Here is a 17,760-nt window from a genome sequence, read left to right on the forward strand (position 1 = left end):
TGAAAAGTGGCATAACACTTGTCAACTTCCAATCTGACGGGACCATTCCTGAATCTAAGGAATTCTGGAAAATCATAGCCAGTGCATCCACTATCTCTTCAGCTATCTCTTTTAGAACCCTCGGATGTAGGCCATCTGGTCCTGGGGACTTGTCAGATATTAGTCCCTCAAGTTTCTCCAATACTTTTTCTTGACTGATCTCAATATCCTTAATTTCCTCAAATAAAAACAAGAAATGCTGGAAATACTCAGCAGGTCTGGCAGCATCTGTGGGGAGAGAAGTTAACATTTCAGGTCAGTGACCCTTCATCAGAACTGACAAATATTAGAAATGTAAAAGGTTTTAAGCAAGTAAAGTGGGGCGGTGGGGGGGCATGGTATGGAGCAAGAGATAACAAAAGAGAAGGCATTGATAGGACAAGGTCACAGAGAATAACTGACCAGGAGGTCATGGAACAAAGGCAAATGGTATGTTAATGGTGTGCTGAAAGACAAAGTGTTAGTACAGAGAGGGTGTGAATTGACTAAAGCACAAAGCACTCCAAGCACAAACATTAAAAAAAAAGAAACAGTGGGTAGGCACAGTAGAAACAAATAAAACAAACTAAAAAAAAAAACTAAAATAAAATAACCAAATAAAAAAAAAGAAATAAAAAAAAACTAAACATAAAAAGGGCTCTGAAATTATTGAATTCAATGTTCAGTCCAGCAGGCTGTAGCGTGCCTATTCGGTAAATGAGATGCTGTTCCTCGAGCTTGTGTTGATGTTCTTTTTAACCCCTAAGGTACTGCCTATTTCTGTTATGGAACCTATGTCTTCTACTGTGAAGACAGACACAAAATATTTGTTCATGCCTCCAATGGTGGAGCAATTAAAGTCAGAGATGCTCGAGAGGCCAAAATTAGAGGAGCGCAGACATCTCAGAGGGTTGTGAGCCTGGTGGAGATTACAGAGATAGGGAGGGGCGAAGCCATGGAGAGATGTGAAATTAGATGGTGTGAGTTTGGACATGGACAGCAGAGTTTTGGATGACCTCCAGTTTACAGAGGGTAAAATGTGGGAGCCCAGCTAGGAGTGCATTGGAATAGTCAAGTCCAAAGGTAACGAAGACATGTATGAGGGTTTCAGCAGCAGATGAGCTGAGACGGTCAAAGTCAGGCAATGTTATAGGCGTGGAAATAGGCGGTCTTAATGATGTTGCAGATATGTGGCTGTAAGTTCATCTCCAGGTCAAATATGACACCAAAGTTGCGAACAGACTGGTTCAGTCCCAGACAATTGCCAGGGAAAGGGATGGAGTTGGTGCCTAGGGAACAGAGTTTGTAGCGGGGCCCAAAGACTGTGGTCTTCCCAATATTTAGTTGGAGGAAATTTTTGCCACTCCAATACTGGATGTTGGACAAGCAGTCCGCTAGTTCGGAGAGAGTGGAGGGGACAAGAGAGGTGGTGGTAAGGTAGAGCTGGTTGGCGTCAGTGTACTTGTGGAAACTGACGTGTTTTTGGATGATCTTGCCAACGATAGCATGTAGATAGATCCAAGGATAGATCATTGGGACACCACAGGTAACAGTGTGGGAGCAGGGAGAGAAGCCATTGATGGTGATTCTCTGGCTATGATTAGATAGATAAGAATGGAACCAGGCCAGTGCAATCTCACCCAGCTGGACAACAGTGGAGAGGTATTGGGGAAGAATGGTATGATCAACCATGTCAAAGGCTGAAGGCAGGTCGAGAAGGATGAAGAGGGAGAGTTTACCATTGTTACTGTCATATAGGATGTCATTTGTAACTTTGATAAGACATGCTTCAGTGCAGTGGCATGGGACAGAAATCTGATTGGAAGGATTCAAACACAGAGTTCCGGGAAAGATGGGCACAGATTTGGGAGGTGACAATAACACATTCAACGACATAGGAGGGGAAAGGGAGGTTGGAGATGGGAGCGGTAGTTTGTAAGGGTGGAGAGGTCAAGGAAAGGAATTTGGGTGTTTAGCAGTTTAGTGGGAATTGGGTCGAGAGAGCAGGAGGTGGGTCTCATGGACAAGATGAACATGGAGATGGCATGAGGGGGTTAGGAGAGAAAACTAGAGAAAGACAAAAGTTCAGGGCTAGGACTGTGGGGGGAGCCTTAGAGGATGTTTGGTCTGATGGATGAGGGGAAGGGGTGGAAGGAGCAGAGGCAGCTGATTGGATGGTCTTGATCTTAGTGACAATGAAATCTGAGCGCCTCACACTTATTGCTGGAAGTGAAGGTGGGAGAGACAGGAGGAAGGGTTTAAGAAGTTTGTTTATGGTAAAGAAAAGAAGTCAGGGGTTACTTTTTGCATTCCAGAATCATCCTGGAATAGTAAGCAGTTTTCACAGCCGAGAGCAGAATTGATAGTTCTTCATGTGGTCCAGCCAGATCAGGCGGTGAATGGCTAAACCACTTGTTCGCCATATCCTCTCAAGTCTGCATCCCTTGGACTTAAGAAAGCAGAGATGAGGACTGTACCAGGGGAAACAACCAGGATGAGAAAGAGTAATGGTTTTAATGGGAACTAGGCCATCAAAGGTGTAGGTGAGGGTGTGGTTAAGCAGATTGGTAGCTGCAGAAACATTGTCGTGAACAGAGGGCCAAAGGCTGGACAGTTGGGATTTTGAAAGTGAATTGGGGAAGAATTTTTTGTGGTAGTGGATCCAGAAGGAAGTAAGGTTTAGAGGGGGAAGCGGGATGTGGGTGGAGACCGATACAGTGAGGTGATCAGTGATGGCCTTATCTGCGATTGGTACTATGGGAGTAGTGAGGCCACGAGAAATGACAAGGTCAAGGGGGTGGCTGTGAGTATGGGTTGGAGAGTTTTCGTGGAGGGTGAGATTAAGGGAGGGTAGGAGGACAGTGAACTCAGAAGAGAGGGAGCATGATGAATTGAGACGGAGTTTGAAATCACTGAGGATGAGAAGTCGCTTGTTGCAGAGGCTGAGGGAGGAAAGCAGTAAAGGTACTTGGTGAGAACATTGGCCTGGAACATGGGAGGATGGTAGAGAACCAGGATTTTCAATGAGAGGCGAGTGGGGTGGAACAAAGTGAGATACTCAAAGGAGGAGAAAGTGCCAAGGAGAGGCAGGCCAAGGGAAGATTTGGTGATCCAATAGGCATAGGACCAGGAACCCTAAATCTGAGACCCCTCAATGATGTAAGTTGATGAATTTATCCGAAGGATGAATATTGGTAAACAATGTTATGATCTGGAATGCACTGCCTCAAAGGGTAGTGGAAATCGAATCAATATCTACTTTGTAAAGGGAATTGGATAAATACTTGAAAACTTGAAGGGCCATGTGGAAAGAGCAGGGAAATAGGACTGGTTTCAAAGAGCTGGCACAGACTCAATGGGTTGAACGATTTTTACAGTCCTTGCTTTGAGTGTGTTCTTTGCTATGTGAAGGTGATGGTAACATTGAAAATGAATGAATGTGTTTTACAGCAAGCAGCTGAACTGGAACAGAAACAGAATGAAATTGAGAACAAGAAACTGCTTGGGGAGGTCGTGAAGTACAGCAATGTCATTCAGGTGAGGAACTGTTCTTTGGTAGGTTTCTCTCAGTTATTAGTTTATGGAGACTCCTTGGCCCAACTATCTTCAGCTGCTCCATCAATGATCTCCCATCTGTAATAACATCTGGCATGTGACTGTGCGTTGACAATTTCGTAGTATTCATTTCCATTCAGAACTCTTTTGATAATGAAGCAGCCCATGCCAGCCTCCAGCAGGATCAGGATAACATATAGACTTAAACTCACAAGTGACAGGTACTGACCAAGAAAGCCCAGCCATCTCCCCCTGACTGTCCACCATCGCTGAATCATCAAACATCATCACCTTGGGGAGGCCACCACTGACATAAGGTTAATTAAACCAGCCATATTAACAAAGTGGCTACGAGAGCAGTGTAGAGGCTGGGTACTCAGAGAGGAGCAACTCATCTCTTGGCTCATTGAAGCCAATCCACCATTGAACAAGTTTCAAGAGCTAATTCCTGTGCGATGCTCCTCAACATTATGGTCTAAAGCAAGTGCTTTACACGTTAGAGATGTAATCAGACAAAAGTGGACACTGAGCCAAAGAGGAGATGTTGGGGGGGGTGGGGGTGGCGGTGGTCAAAAAGGTAGGTTTTAAGGTGGGTCTTAAAGGAGGAGAGGGAGTGGAGAGGTTTATGGAGAGAATTCCAGAGCTTCGGGCTTTGAAGGCTGAAGGCACATATGTGCATACGAATTAGGCAGGAGTAGGCCACTCGTCCCCTTAAGTCTGCTCCGCCATTCAACAAGATCATGGCTGATCTGAATGTAACCTTAAATCCACATTCCCGCCTACCCCCAATAACTTTTAACCCCCTTACCTATCAAGAATCTATCTACCTCTGCCTTAAAAATATTCAAAGACTCTGCTTCCACTGCCTTTTGAGGAAGAGAGTTCCAAAGACTCACGACCCTCTGAGAGAAAATCTTCTTCCTTCTCTCTGTCTTAAATGGGTGTCCCCTTATTTGTAAACAGTGACCCCTAGTTCTAGATTCTCCCACAAGAGGAAACATCCTTTCCACATCCACTCTGTCAAGACCCCTCAGGGTCTTATATGTTTCAATCAAGTCGCCTCTTACTCTTCTAAACTCCAGTGAACACAAGCTGAGCATGGCCAATAATGGTGGGGTGAAGGGAGTTGGGAATACACAAGAGGCCAGAGAAGGCAGAATAGAGAATAAAGAATATATATATGTAAATAATCTGTCTTTGGATCCAAGAAATGGTTCATTATTTTATGTCTTTGTGTAATTTTGGCTGCAGTTACTGCACATCAAAAGCAACAAGTACCTCACTGTCAACAAGAGGCTGCCAGCTCTCCTGGAAAAAAATGCAATGAGAGTCTCCTTGGACATTGCGGGAAATGAAGGCTCCTGGTTCTACATTCAACCTTTTTGGAAGCTGAGGAGTGAAGGTGACAATGTAAGTCTGAATAAGATGCAGCATGTGATAAATGCCGCACAATATACAAGTAGTTTGGTGTGTGGCTGAAATTGCATTTATGCCCAGTGGTTCTATTCACCCTAGGACTCACAGGCCTGGAACAGGAGAAATAGGAGGAGGCCATTCAGCCCCTTGAGAGTAATGTTCCCTGAAAAACATGAGTGAACCAGCTGGGTTCCAATGACAATCCAGCAGCTTTTCATGGTCAGATTTTCAGGTTAATCCACAAGTCACCAGATTAGTTGAATTCAGTTTCACAGCTTGCCAATGGCGGCATTTGAACTCAGGACCTCTGTGTTGCTAGTCCAGTACCAGTACCACCAGGTGACCATACCCCTAATTGAAATAGCTATCATAAAGAATTCACTAACTAATAATGGTTCACTGTGCTTTTTTGTTCGTGCTTTTTGAATGAGTCATCCAGATATAATTTCTTGTGGCAAGCAAGATTCTTGGCACTATTTGATATCACTTTTGGATTGTTTTCTGTGGAATTTTGATAGGAGTTGCAAGAGTAATAAATTTACTGCCAGTGACGTCCTTCCTTCCTGGAGTTACGGTGACCTTCACAGCTGGCACAATGAGCCCCATGTGAGGTTACTGCACTGTTTATCAGGGCTAGTACATTGGACTTGCACAGTCTGAAGTAGAACTCCTGAGTATTGTGACACAGTCATTACTAATGACTCATTATGAACACTGAGTGATGGACAGAGACTTGCCAAGTTCAACAAACAGAGACTTGCACCAATCCCATTGATTGGGGGAACTTTTTGGTTCTTCATGGGACACCTGAATGTAATAATATGATGGATTTATTTACAGTTTTTATAGTTCTGGAAAATGTGCCATGAAAAACAGCTGCAACCAGTGATTAATCTTCTTGTGCATATCAACTAGTTCAATAAATCAAAAATAAGCACCTTGGTAACACTGTAGTCAATTTTGAAAGATTGAGATCGACACAGTTCCACCCACTTGTTAGAATAGTCCGTTGTTGTTCTCTGCCAGGGTTTTATAAACATGGATTTGTAATATGCTAGTGTGCTTCAGGTGAACTATATCTTGTGTGTGTATATATACTAGTCCACCTCCTCTGTTATAGCACACAGGGACTCAAGACCAAGTATAACACTCAGTGCAAGCAGAGTTAGAGGATGGTGGGGTTAATAACTGGACCTGAAGGAGGTGGATGAGAGGTAGAGGGGGAGGGGAGGGAATAGAGGGAGAGGACGGAGAGAGGGGAGGGGCTACAGAACCATAGAATAAAATTGTTACTACACAGAAGGAGACCATTGGGCCCATCATGTCCATGCCGGCTTTCTGCAAGAGCAACTCACCTAGTGCCACTCCCCCACCTTTTCCCCATAGCCCTGCAAATGTTTTCCCTTCAGATAATTGTCCCATTCTCTTTTGAAAGTCATGATTGAGTCTGCCTCTACCACACTTTCAGCCGGTGGATTCCACATCCTAACCACTCGCTGCGTAAAGGTTTTCCCCTCATGTCGTTGCTGCTTCTTTTGCCATTCACCTTAAGTCTGTGCCCTCTGGTTCTCGATCCTTCTGCTATCTACTCTGTCCAGACCCCTCATGGTTTTGAACACCTCTATCAAATCTCCTCTCAACCTTCAATTCTCCAAGGAAAACAGGCTCAGCTTCTCCAATCTATTAACAAAACTGAAGTTCCTCATCACAGGAACCATTCCTCGTGAATCTTTTCTGCACTTTCTCTAATGCCTTACCATCCTTCGTAAAGTGTGGTGCCCAGTAGATAGGGGGAGACCTAGGGAGGTGGAAATGAAGGAGCAGGGGAGTGGGAAGAGGAGGGGAGAATGGGGGTGGGTTTGTGGAGAGATGGTCAGGGAGAAGAGGAGAATGGTGGGAGGGACAGAGGAGGAGCAGGAAGGAGGAGGCGGGAGATGGAGGGAAGAGGTAGAGGAGGAGGGTGAGCAGGAGGAGGACAGGTGGAGCAGGTGGGGTTTTAGCTGCAAAAATGCTGCTCAGTGTGGGGGATCAGAAATGATTTCCAGTGTATAGGGAGTTGGCGGGGTGGGGGACACTGGGAAGTGATCGGGGAAAGGAGGACAGGAATCAAAGCAGATGGACAAATGGGCGCTCCATGGTGCGGGGAAGGGGTTGGTAAAATAATGCTTCATTGTGGGTAGTACCTGGGAATGTTCCTCAGCACTAGGGGTGGGGGGAGACTGCCTGAAATATTGGTGACTGGCAGGGGGTGGGGGAAGAACAAAGCAATATAGAGGGGGAGGGGAAGGATGGGTTTCCTAAAATGCTGCATGTGTGACATACTTGTTTTTTGTGATGTCTGAAGAGGACAATTGGACTTCCATTAGCTCTGAAATGCCTGTCACTTGAAGGAAGGTTCTTGCAGGCAGAGAGGGGCAGGTGGGTTAGGATGACGGAGAAAGCCCTGGCCACAAGAAAGTGGGGTCGGGTGAAAGTCAGAGACACCTGACCAAGAGGGGAGGTGAGGGAAGGGGCAAGGAGATTGGAAATAGTCCAGGGCTGAAAAAATAACTAAAGAAGTTTACATTTTGTTGTTTTGTCTTTGCCTGACTTACCCATATTAACACAGCTATGGTCTGACATAAATGTAGGATGCTCCACAGCAGCACTCAGTAACTAGAGCCTGTAGACTAAAATGATTAACTCAAGTTATTTGGAGACTATAGTTTTAACATGCACAGTAAAAGCTTTGTTATCTGGATATTCCAGATAATCAACAATTCTGGTTAACCAAGACTTGTATGTGGAACTCCGGAGCATCTGACTGCAGGAATCCCATTATAGTGAATGGGGAACCAGTCACTGAGACAAGGTAGCATTTCAACCCATAGACGGCAACTTTATTTACCATGGTTTTTGGTGGTCCAACTGATAGATTGAGAAGTCTCCCAACCGGCTTCCTGGTGTCCAATCAAATTAGTTCTGGTACCGTTGAATTCCCCTTGAGTCCCGCTACCACCAACCAATGCACGGAGGTCGGCCTTGGCATTGCGGATTCCTGAGAGGCCTTTCCTGTTGTCGCTCAGCTGGGTAGAGCACGCCGTACCGAGCCCTGTCACCTGCTGTTGTCTGCATGGAGATCGGACCTTCCATTGAAATTTATTGCCAGAGGACTGAAGGATACCCAGGGCCTGGCATTGGGAAAGACGGTTTTTAATTTTCCCCTTAATCCTTCGGGGTCAGTGCGCCAATATACATGTAATATGCGTGACCGTGAGCCCTTTCCAACGAGCATCACTAGCTAATGCTGAGAACAATCAACAGCACTTGGGGAAAACTCCGCCTGGGAGAGCTTTGCGAGATTTTGGAAATTTCGGATAATAGAGCTTGCCAGATGGTGACGTTCTGGATAACAAAGCTTTTACTGTAACATGATGTGACATTAAACATTGAAAACCCCTATTACAGCGCAGCCCACAGGTGTAACTGGTACTGCAGCATTGATTTTAAATGGCTTTTTTCCATTGGATTATTATGCTGCTACTTATTGAAGTGCAGGCCTCGGAATACTTCCTGTTTTGTTTCTACAATGTTAAAGATCGACCTCTATTGCAGTTAGGTTTTAGTGAGTGGTAAAATATATTGGGGGGGATACAGTATATAATTAATTTGAGACGTGACATGTGGTGAGCGTAACCTGCTTGAGAGGAACTAGTGACTTTGAACTGACACTTTCCAAAGCTCTCTAACACTTTCCTCACCTCATGTCTGGGTCTGTTGTAGATTAATTAATAGAGATTGATTGCTATGATTAGTCAATAACTTCATTATTGTATCATGGGACTATCAGGACTTTTTTTTTATTCATTCATGGGATGTGGGCATCGCTGGCCAGGCCAGCATTTATTGCCCATCCCTAATTGCCCTTGAGAAAGCGGTGGTGAGCTGCCTTCTTGAACTGCTGCAGTCCATGTGAGGTAGGTAGACCCACACTGCTGTTAGGAAGGGAGTTCCAGGATTTTCACCCTGCGACAGTGAAGGAACGGCGATATAGTTCCAAGTCAGGATGGTGTGTGACTTGGAGGGGAACTTGCAGGTGGTGGTGTTCCCATGCATTTGCTGCCCTTGCTCTTCTAGTTGGTAGAGGTCGTGGGTTTGGAAGGTGCTGTCTAAGGAGCCTTGGTGCATGGCTAGGTGCATCTTGTAGATGGTACACACTGCTGCCACTGTGCGTCGGTGGTGGAGGGAGTGAACGTTTGTAGATGGGGTGCTAATCAAATGGGCTGCCTTGTCCTGGATGGTGTTGAGCTTCTTAAGTGTTGTTGGAGCTGCACCCATCCAGGCAAGTGCAGAGTATTCCATCACACTCCTGATTTGTGCCTTGTAGATGGTGGACAGGCTTTGGGGAGTCGGGAGGCAAGTTACTCACCGCAGGATTCCTAGCCTCTGACCTGCTCTTGTAACCATAGTATTTATATGGCTACTCCAGTTCAGTTTCTGGTCAATGGTAATCCCCCAGGATGTTGATAGTGGGGGATCCAGCGATCATAATGCCATTGAATGTCAAGGCGAGGTGGTTAAATTCTCTCTTGTTGAAGATGGTCATTGCCTGGCACTTGTGTGACGTGAATGTTGCTGGCCACTTATCAGCATGAGCCTCGATATTGTCCCGGTCTTGCCATATTTCTACACGGACTGCTTCAGTATTTGAGGAGACGCGAATGGTGCTAAACATTGTGCAATCATCAGCGAACATCCCCACTTCTGACCTTATGATTGAAGGAAGGTCATTGATGAAGCAGCTGAAGATGGTTGGGCCCAAGACACTACCCTGAGGAACTCCTGCAGTGATGTCCTGGAGCTCAGATGATTGACTTCCAACAACCGCAACCATCTTCCTATGTGCTAGGTATGACTAACCAGCAGAAAGTTTTCCCCCTGATTCCCATTGACCTCAGTTTTGCTAGGGTTCCTTGATGCCATACTCGGTCAAATGCTGCCATGATGTCAAGGGCAGTCACTCTCACCTCACCTCTTGAGTTCAGCTCCTTTGTCCATGTTTGAACCAAGGCTGTAATGAGGTCAGGAGCTGAGTGACCCTGGCGGAACCCAAACTGAGCATCAGTGAGCAGGTTATTGCTAAGCAAGTGCTGCTTGATAGCACTGTCGATGACACCTTCCATCACTTTACTCAGCGAGTGGGACACAGCGAGAGCGGAGCCGGAGCATAAAGAGACCGGGAGAGAGAGTGAGTTCACTCAGACAGCGGGAAACAGTGAGAGCGGAGCCGGAGTACAGACAAACCGGGAGAGAGAGAGAGAGAGAGTTCACTCAGAGAGCAGGAAACAGCGAGAATGGAACCAGAGCACAGAGAGACCGGGAGAGAGAGAGTTCACTCAGACAGCGGGAAACAGTGAGAGCGGAGCCAGAGTATAAAGAGACCGGGAGAGAGAGAGATTTCACTCAGTGAGCGGGAAACAGCGACAGCGGGCCTGGAGCATAGAGAGACCGGGAGAGAGAGCGCGAGTTCACTCAGACAGCGGGAAACAGTGAGAGCGGAGCCGGAGCATAAAGAGACCGGGAAAGAGAGAGAGAGTCCACTCAGCGAGCGGGAAACAGTGAGAGCGGAGCCGGAGCATAAAGAGACCGGGAAAGAGAGAGAGAGAGAGAGAGAGTTCACTCAGATAGCGGGAAACAGCGAGAGCGGAGCCAGAGTATAAAGAGACCGGGAGAGAGAGAGAGAGAGAGAGAGAGTTCACTCAGATAGCGGGAAACAGTGAGAGCGGAGCCGGAGCATAAAGAGACCGGGGGAGAGAGAGAGAGAGAGTTCACTCAGACAGCGGGAAACAGTGAGAGCGGAGCCGATGTATAAAGAGATCGAGAGAGAGAGAGTTCACTCAGACAGCGGGAAACAGCGAGAACGGAGCCGGAGCACAAAGAGACTGGGAGAGAGAGAGAGAGAGTTCACTCAGACAGTGGGAAATAGCGAGAATGGAACCAGAGCACAGAGAGACCGGGAGAGAGAGAGAGAGAGAGAGTTCACTCAGACAGCGGGAAACAGTGAGAGCGGAGCCGGAGCACAAAGAGACCGGGAGAGAGAGAGAGAGTTCACTCAGACAGCGGGAAACAGTGAGAGCGGAGCCGGAGCACAAAGAGACCGGGAGAGAGAGAGAGAGTTCACTCAGTGAGCGGGAAACAGTGAGAGCGGAGCCGGAGCACAAAGAGACCGGGAGAGAGAGAGAGAGTTCACTCAGACAGCGGGAAACAGTGAGAGCGGAGCCAGAGTATAAAGAGACCAGGAAAGAGAGAGAGAGATTTCACTCAGTGAGCGGGAAACAGCGAGAGCGGAGCTGGAGCACAAAGAGACCGGGAGAGAGAGAGAGAGTTCACTCAGTGAGCGGGAAACAGCGAGAGCGGAGCTGGAGCACAAAGAGACCGGGAGAGAGAGAGAGAGTTCACTCAGACAGTGGGAAATAGCGAGAATGGAACCAGAGCACAGAGAGACCGGGAGAGAGAGAGAGAGAGAGAGAGAGAGTTCACTCAGACAGCGGGAAACAGTGAGAACGGAGCCGGAGCATAAAGAGACCGGGAGAGAGAGAGAGAGAGTTCACTCAGACAGCGGGAAACAGTGAGAACGGAGCCGGAGCATAAAGAGACTGAGAGAGAGAGAGTTCACTCAGACAGCGGGAAACAGTGAGAACGGAGCCAGAGTATAAAGAGACTGGGAGAGAGAGAGTTCACTCAGACAGCGGGAAACAGTGAGAGCGGAGCCAGAGTATAAAGAGACCAGGAGAGAGAGAGTTTACTCAGACAGCGGGAAACAGTGAGAGCGGAGCCAGAGTATAAAGAGACCGGGAGAGAGAGAGTTTACTCAGAGTGCCGGAGTTTTGAAAAAAAAAGTCAACAGTGACATCACAGGAAAGCTGCAAGGTGATTGGTTGGTGAGTAACAGCTGTTAGGGAATAACTCTAAATAGCTTAGTAAGTAACTAAAGAGAAAGGTCTACAGTTGTTTTTTTTAATATAGTAGGTATTTTTTTTTCGGGATTCAAGGTTTCTAGTGTAAATAATTAAATTTTTGGATAATTTAAGGGAGTAAAAACAGAGTGAATAAAAGAGTGACATCACAGGAAAACTGTACATTCATTGGTTGGTAAGTAACTGCTAATTTGAATTACCTATTCTAAGTTGATTTCAGATTAAAGGTGAATAGGAGAAATATTTTTCAAATTAAAAATTAAAGACCAGTCAGAAATTGAAAAAACAAATGAAAATCTAATTAAATAAAATAGAGCTGCAGTGCCAGGCGATGTGTTGTACCTGCATGATGTGGGAGCTGGTGGACCCCATTGTGGTTCCTAGTGACCACATCTGTAGCAAGTGTTGGCTGCTCGAGGAACTCCGGCTCAGAGTTGATGAGCTGGAGTCTGAGCTTCGGACACTGCGACACATCAGGGAGGGGGCAAGTTACCTGGACGCTGTGTATTAGGACACAGTCACACCCCTTAGATTAACTATCTTGAATTCGGCCAATTATCAGGGACAGGAGGGTGTGACAATGAGTGAGGCAGGTAGAGGGATCCAGGAGGTAGTGCTGCAGGCACCTCAGCCCTTGTCCTTGTCCAACTGGTTTGAGATTCTTGCTCTCTGTGTGGACTGTAGGGAGGATGAGCAAACTGACCATAGCACTGTGGTACCGGGAGCCATTCAAGTGGGGGAGAAAAGAGAAATGTAGTCGTAATCGGGGATAGTATAGTTAGGGGCATAGACACTGTTCTCTGTGGCCAGGATCGAGAGTCCCGAAGGCTGTGTTGCCTACCTGGTGCCAGGGTTCGGGATACCTCATCTGGGCTGCAGAGAAACTTGGATTGGGAGGGGAACGATCCAGTTGTCGTGGTCCACGTAGGTACCGACGATATAGGTAGAACGAGGTTAGAGGTTCTGCTGAGGGAATATGAGCAGCTAGTGGCTAAATTAAAAAGCAGAAGCAAAAAGGTAATAATCTCCGGATTAGTAGTGGAGTTTGCAAGTTCTCCCTGTGTCTGCGTGGGTTTCCTCTGGGTGCTCCAGTTTCCTCCCACACGCCAAAAGACTTGCAGGTTGATAGGTAAATTGGCCATTAGAAATTGCCCCTAGTATAGGTAGGTGGTAGGGAAATATAGGGACAGGTGGGGATGTGGTAGGAATATGGGATTAGTGTAGGATTAGTATAAATGGGTGGTTGATGGTCGGCACAGACTCGGTGGGCCGAAGGGCCTGTTTCAGTGCTGTATCTCTAAACTAGTACCTGAACCATAAGCAAATTGGCAAAGGGTCAATAAGATTAAAGAGGTAAATGCGTGGCTCAAAGATTGGTGAGGGAGAAATGGGTTTGAATTCATGGGACATTGGCACCAGTACTGGGGAAGGAGGGAGCTGTTCCGATGAGACAGACTCCACCTGAATCATGCTGGGACCAGAGTCCTGGCGAATCACATAACTGGGGCTGTAGCTGGGGCTTTAAACTAAATAGTGGGGGGGAGGGTTCAGTTGCATGGAAAAACTGGAAGTTAAAGGAGAAGGTAGGAGTGCAGGTTAGTGGTGAGGCTGATTGTTACCAAACTGCAAGAAGTGTACTGGTTAAACCAGAAGAGAGAAATAATAAACAGGCGAATAAAGCATCAGTGCTGAGGGGCAGGTTAGGGGGTATAGCCCAAATAAGAGTTCTATATACAAATGCACGGAATGTAAGGAATAAACTAGATGAGCTGCAGGTGCAAATTCAAATGGAAGATTATGATGTGGTGGCCATTGTGGAGACGTGTCTGCAAGATGGTCGGGACTGGGAACTAAATATAACTGGTTATAAAGTTTACAGGAGGGACAGGGAAAATGGCAGAGGGGGTGGAGTAGCCTTACTGATTAGAAATAATATCACCTCATTGGTGAGGGAGGATATAATGAGGGGAAAGCATCCAGTGGAGACCTTATGGGTGGCATTGAGGAACAGAAAAGGATCTAAAACTGTAATAGGTGTTGAGTATAGACCCCCTGGTAGCAGTTCTGAGGTGTTAGATTGTATAAATGCACAAATTAGGCAAGTGTGTAACAAAGGCAGAGTAGTATTAATGGGGGATTTTAACTTGCACATAGATTGGGAGAGGCAGACTAGCACCTGTCAGAAAGGTAGTGAATTTCTGGAATGTGTCCGGGATAGTTTCCTACAGCAATATGTCCTAGATGTAACAAGGGGACAGGCAATATTAGATTTAGTTATGAGTAATGAGCCAAATTTAATTAGTGGCCTAACTGTACATGAACATTTATCAGATAGTGATCACAACATGATCGAATTCAAGGTAGTGTTTGAAAGTGAAAAGCAGGAATCAGCTACTAGAATTTTAGACTTGGGTAAGGCTGACTTTACCGGGATGAGACAGAGACAGTCCACGGTAAACTGGGTAGATCTGTTAATGGGTCAAACGACTGAAGAACAGTGGAGAATATTTAAAGAAATACAGAGTGAGTATATACCCCTGAGAGGAAAAAGCTCCACTTCACAGAAAAAACAGCCATGGACAACTAAAGAGATTAGGGATAGCATAAAACAAAAAGAAAGGGCTTACAAAAATGCAAAACGCAGCACAGATCCGGCCGAATGGGATCGATACAAAGACCAGCAAAGGGTCACCAAGCAGCTTATAAGAGCTACTAAAAGAGATTATGAAAAGAAACTTACAAGGGACATCAAAATCAATAAGAAGAAATTTTATAGTTACATAAAGTGAAAGCGGGCGGTCTAGAGCAATGTAGGTCCACTAAAAGCTGAAAATGGAGATATTGTCATTGATAATGGGGAAATGGCAGACATGTTAAACAATTACTTTGTCTCAGTATTTCGAATTGAAAAGGAGGATAACTTGCCAGAAGTCCCGAAAAAATTAATAGCCGATAGGGGATAGTGACTTAATACAATTAACATAAGTAAAACATCAGTAACAAGGAAATTAATGGAACTAAAGAGTGAGAAATCCCCAGGACCTGACGGTTTCCATCCGAGGGTGTTAAAGGAAGTAGGGGAGCACAATGTAGATGCCCTAACTATAGTCTTTCAGAGTTCCCTAGATTCAGGAATGGTCCCTCTGGATTGGAAAGTTGCACATGTCACTCCACTTTTTAAGAAGGGTGAAAGGGGGAACCAAGGAAATTACAGACCAGTTAGCCTGACATCTGTGGTGGGCAAGTTGCTGGAGTCTATAATCAAGGATAGGGTGACTGAACACCTAGAAAATTTTCAGTTAATCAGGGACAGCCAGCATGGATTCATGACGGGAAGGTCATGCCTGACAAATCTCATTGAATTTTTTGAAGAGGTGACTAAGGTAGTGGGCAGGGGAATGTCTATGGATGTTATTTATATGGACTTCCAGAAGGCATTTGATAAAGTCCCACATAAGAGACTGTTAACTAAGGTAGAAGCCCATGGAGTTGAGGGCAAATTATTGACGTGGTCAGGAAGTTGGTTGAGTGGTAGGCGACAGAGAGTGGGGATAATGGGTAAGTACTCCGATTGGCAGGATGTGACTAGTGGTGTCCCGCAGGGATCTGTGTTGGGGCCTCAATTATTCACATTATTCATTAACGACTTGGATTATGGAATAGTAAGTCATATATCCAAATTTGCTGATGATACAAAGTTAGGTGGCATTGTAGACAGTCTAGATGATAGCATAAAATTGCAAAGAGATATTGACAGACTAGGTGAGTGGCCAAAACTGTGGCAGATGGATTTCAATAAAGGATAGAGCAGGGTACTTTCTAAATGGGAAGAGGTCAAGTACAGTGGACGTCCAAAGAGACTTGGGGGTTCAGGTGCATAGATCTTTAAAATGCCATGAGCAAGTGCAGAAAATAATCAAAAGGGATAATGGAATGCTAGCCTTTATATCTAGAGGAATGGAGTATGGAGACACAGAGGTTATGCTGCAGCTGTACAAAACCCTGGTTAGACCCCACTTGGAGTACTGTGAGCAGTTCTGGGCACCACACCTTAGGAAGGATATATTGGCCTTGGAGGGAGTGCAACGTAGGTTTACAAGAATGATACCTGGACTACAGAGGTTAAGTTACGAGGAGAGATTACACAAATTAGGCCTGTTTTCGTAAGCATTTAGAAGGTTAAGGGGTGATGGGATCGAAGTCTTCAAGATATTAACAGGAAAAGACAGGCTAGATAAAGATAAACTATTTCCACTGGTTGGAGATTCCAAAACTGGGGGGCATAGTCTAAAAATTAGGACCAGACCGTTCAGGAGAGATGTTAGGAAGCACTTCTTCACGCAAAGGGTGATAGAGGTTTGGAACTCTCTCCCACAAACAGCAGTTGAAGCTAGAACAGTTGTTAATTTTAAATCTGAGATAGATTTTTAAGCAAAGATATTAAGGGATATGGGCCATCGGCAGGTAAATGGAGTTAGGCTGCGGATCAGCCATGATCTCATTGAATGGTGGGACAGGCTCGAGGGGCTGAATGGCCTACTCCTGTTCCTATGTTCCTATAAAGCCAAAAACTAAGGCATACCATATTGTAAAGGCCAGTGGCAGGCTGGAAGATTGGCAAACTTTTAAAGATCAACAAAGGGTTACTAAAAAAGTATTAAAAAGAGCAAAGGTAAATTATGAAAGAAAACTAGCGCAAAATATAAAAACGGATAGTAAAAACTTCTATAAGTATATAAAAGGGAAGAGAGTAGCTAAAGTGAACGTTGGTCCCTTGGAGAATGAGACTGGGGAGTTAATAGTGGGGAACACAGAAATGGCGGAGACACTAAATCAGTATTTTGCCTCAGTTTTTACAGTGGAGGTCACTAGTACCATCTCAATAGTAACAGGTAATGCAGAGGTTATAGAAAGGGAGGAACTTAGAACAATCATCATCACTAGGGAAAACGTTCTGAGCAAACTATTGGGATTGAAGGCAGACAAGGCCAGATGGCCTACATCCTAGAGTCTTAAAGGAAGTGGCAGCGGAGATAGTGGATCCATTGGTTATAATATTCCAAAATTCCCTGGATGCGGGAAAGGTTCCAGTGGATTGGAAAAATGCTAATACAACACCCTTATTCAAAAAAGGGAAGGAGGCAGAAAGTAGGAAACTATAGACTGGTTAGTTTAACATCTGTCGTTGGGAAATTGTTAGAATCCATTATTAAGGAAGTAATAACAGGACATTTAGAAAGTCAAAACACAATCCATCAGAGTCAGCATGGTTTTGTGAAGGGTAAATCGTGTTTGACTAATTTGCTAGAGTTCTCCGAAGATGTAGCAAGTAAAAGGGATCCTGTAAATATAGTATATCTGGATTTCCAGAAGGCATTTGCTAAGGTGCCACACAAAAGGTTCATACACAAGGTAAGATCACATGGGGTTAGGGGCAATTGATTAGCTTGGATAGAGGATTGGCTAATCAACAGAAAACAGAGAGTTGGGTCCTTTTCTGGTTGGCAAGATGTAACTAGTGGGGTGCCACAGGGTTCGGTCCTCAGGCCCCAACTATTTACAATCTATATTAATGACTTGGATGCAGGGATAGAAGATACTATAGCCAAATGTGCAGATGACACTAAAATAGGTAGTAAGTTGCAATAAAGAAATAAGAAATTTACAGATGGATATGGATAGGTTAGGTGAATGGGCCAAAATTTGGCAGATGGAGTTTAACGTGGATAAGTATGAGGTTATCCATTTTGGTCGGAAGAATAGAAAGGCAAATTATTATCTAAATGGAAAGAAACTTCAGAGTGCTTCGGTGCAG

At 45.3% G+C, this 17,760-nt stretch overlaps 1 protein-coding gene across 2 annotated transcripts in view; it reads left to right on the top strand.

Moving 5' to 3' along the window:
- The window catches only part of itpr2 (inositol 1,4,5-trisphosphate receptor, type 2), a 308,108-nt gene that overhangs the window by 68,947 nt on the left and 221,401 nt on the right, over window positions 1-17,760 (top strand). For both annotated transcript variants that reach the window (XM_068058832.1, XM_068058834.1), the window contains exons 4-5: window positions 3,469-3,555; window positions 4,825-4,983. In XM_068058832.1, coding sequence (XP_067914933.1) covers window positions 3,469-3,555; window positions 4,825-4,983 — 246 coding nt within the window. The remainder of the gene's footprint in view (window positions 1-3,468; window positions 3,556-4,824; window positions 4,984-17,760) is intronic.

The sequence above is a fragment of the Heterodontus francisci genome, chromosome 27 (assembly GCF_036365525.1).
Source record: "Heterodontus francisci isolate sHetFra1 chromosome 27, sHetFra1.hap1, whole genome shotgun sequence".
In the NCBI taxonomy this organism is placed as follows: Eukaryota; Metazoa; Chordata; class Chondrichthyes; order Heterodontiformes; family Heterodontidae; genus Heterodontus; species Heterodontus francisci.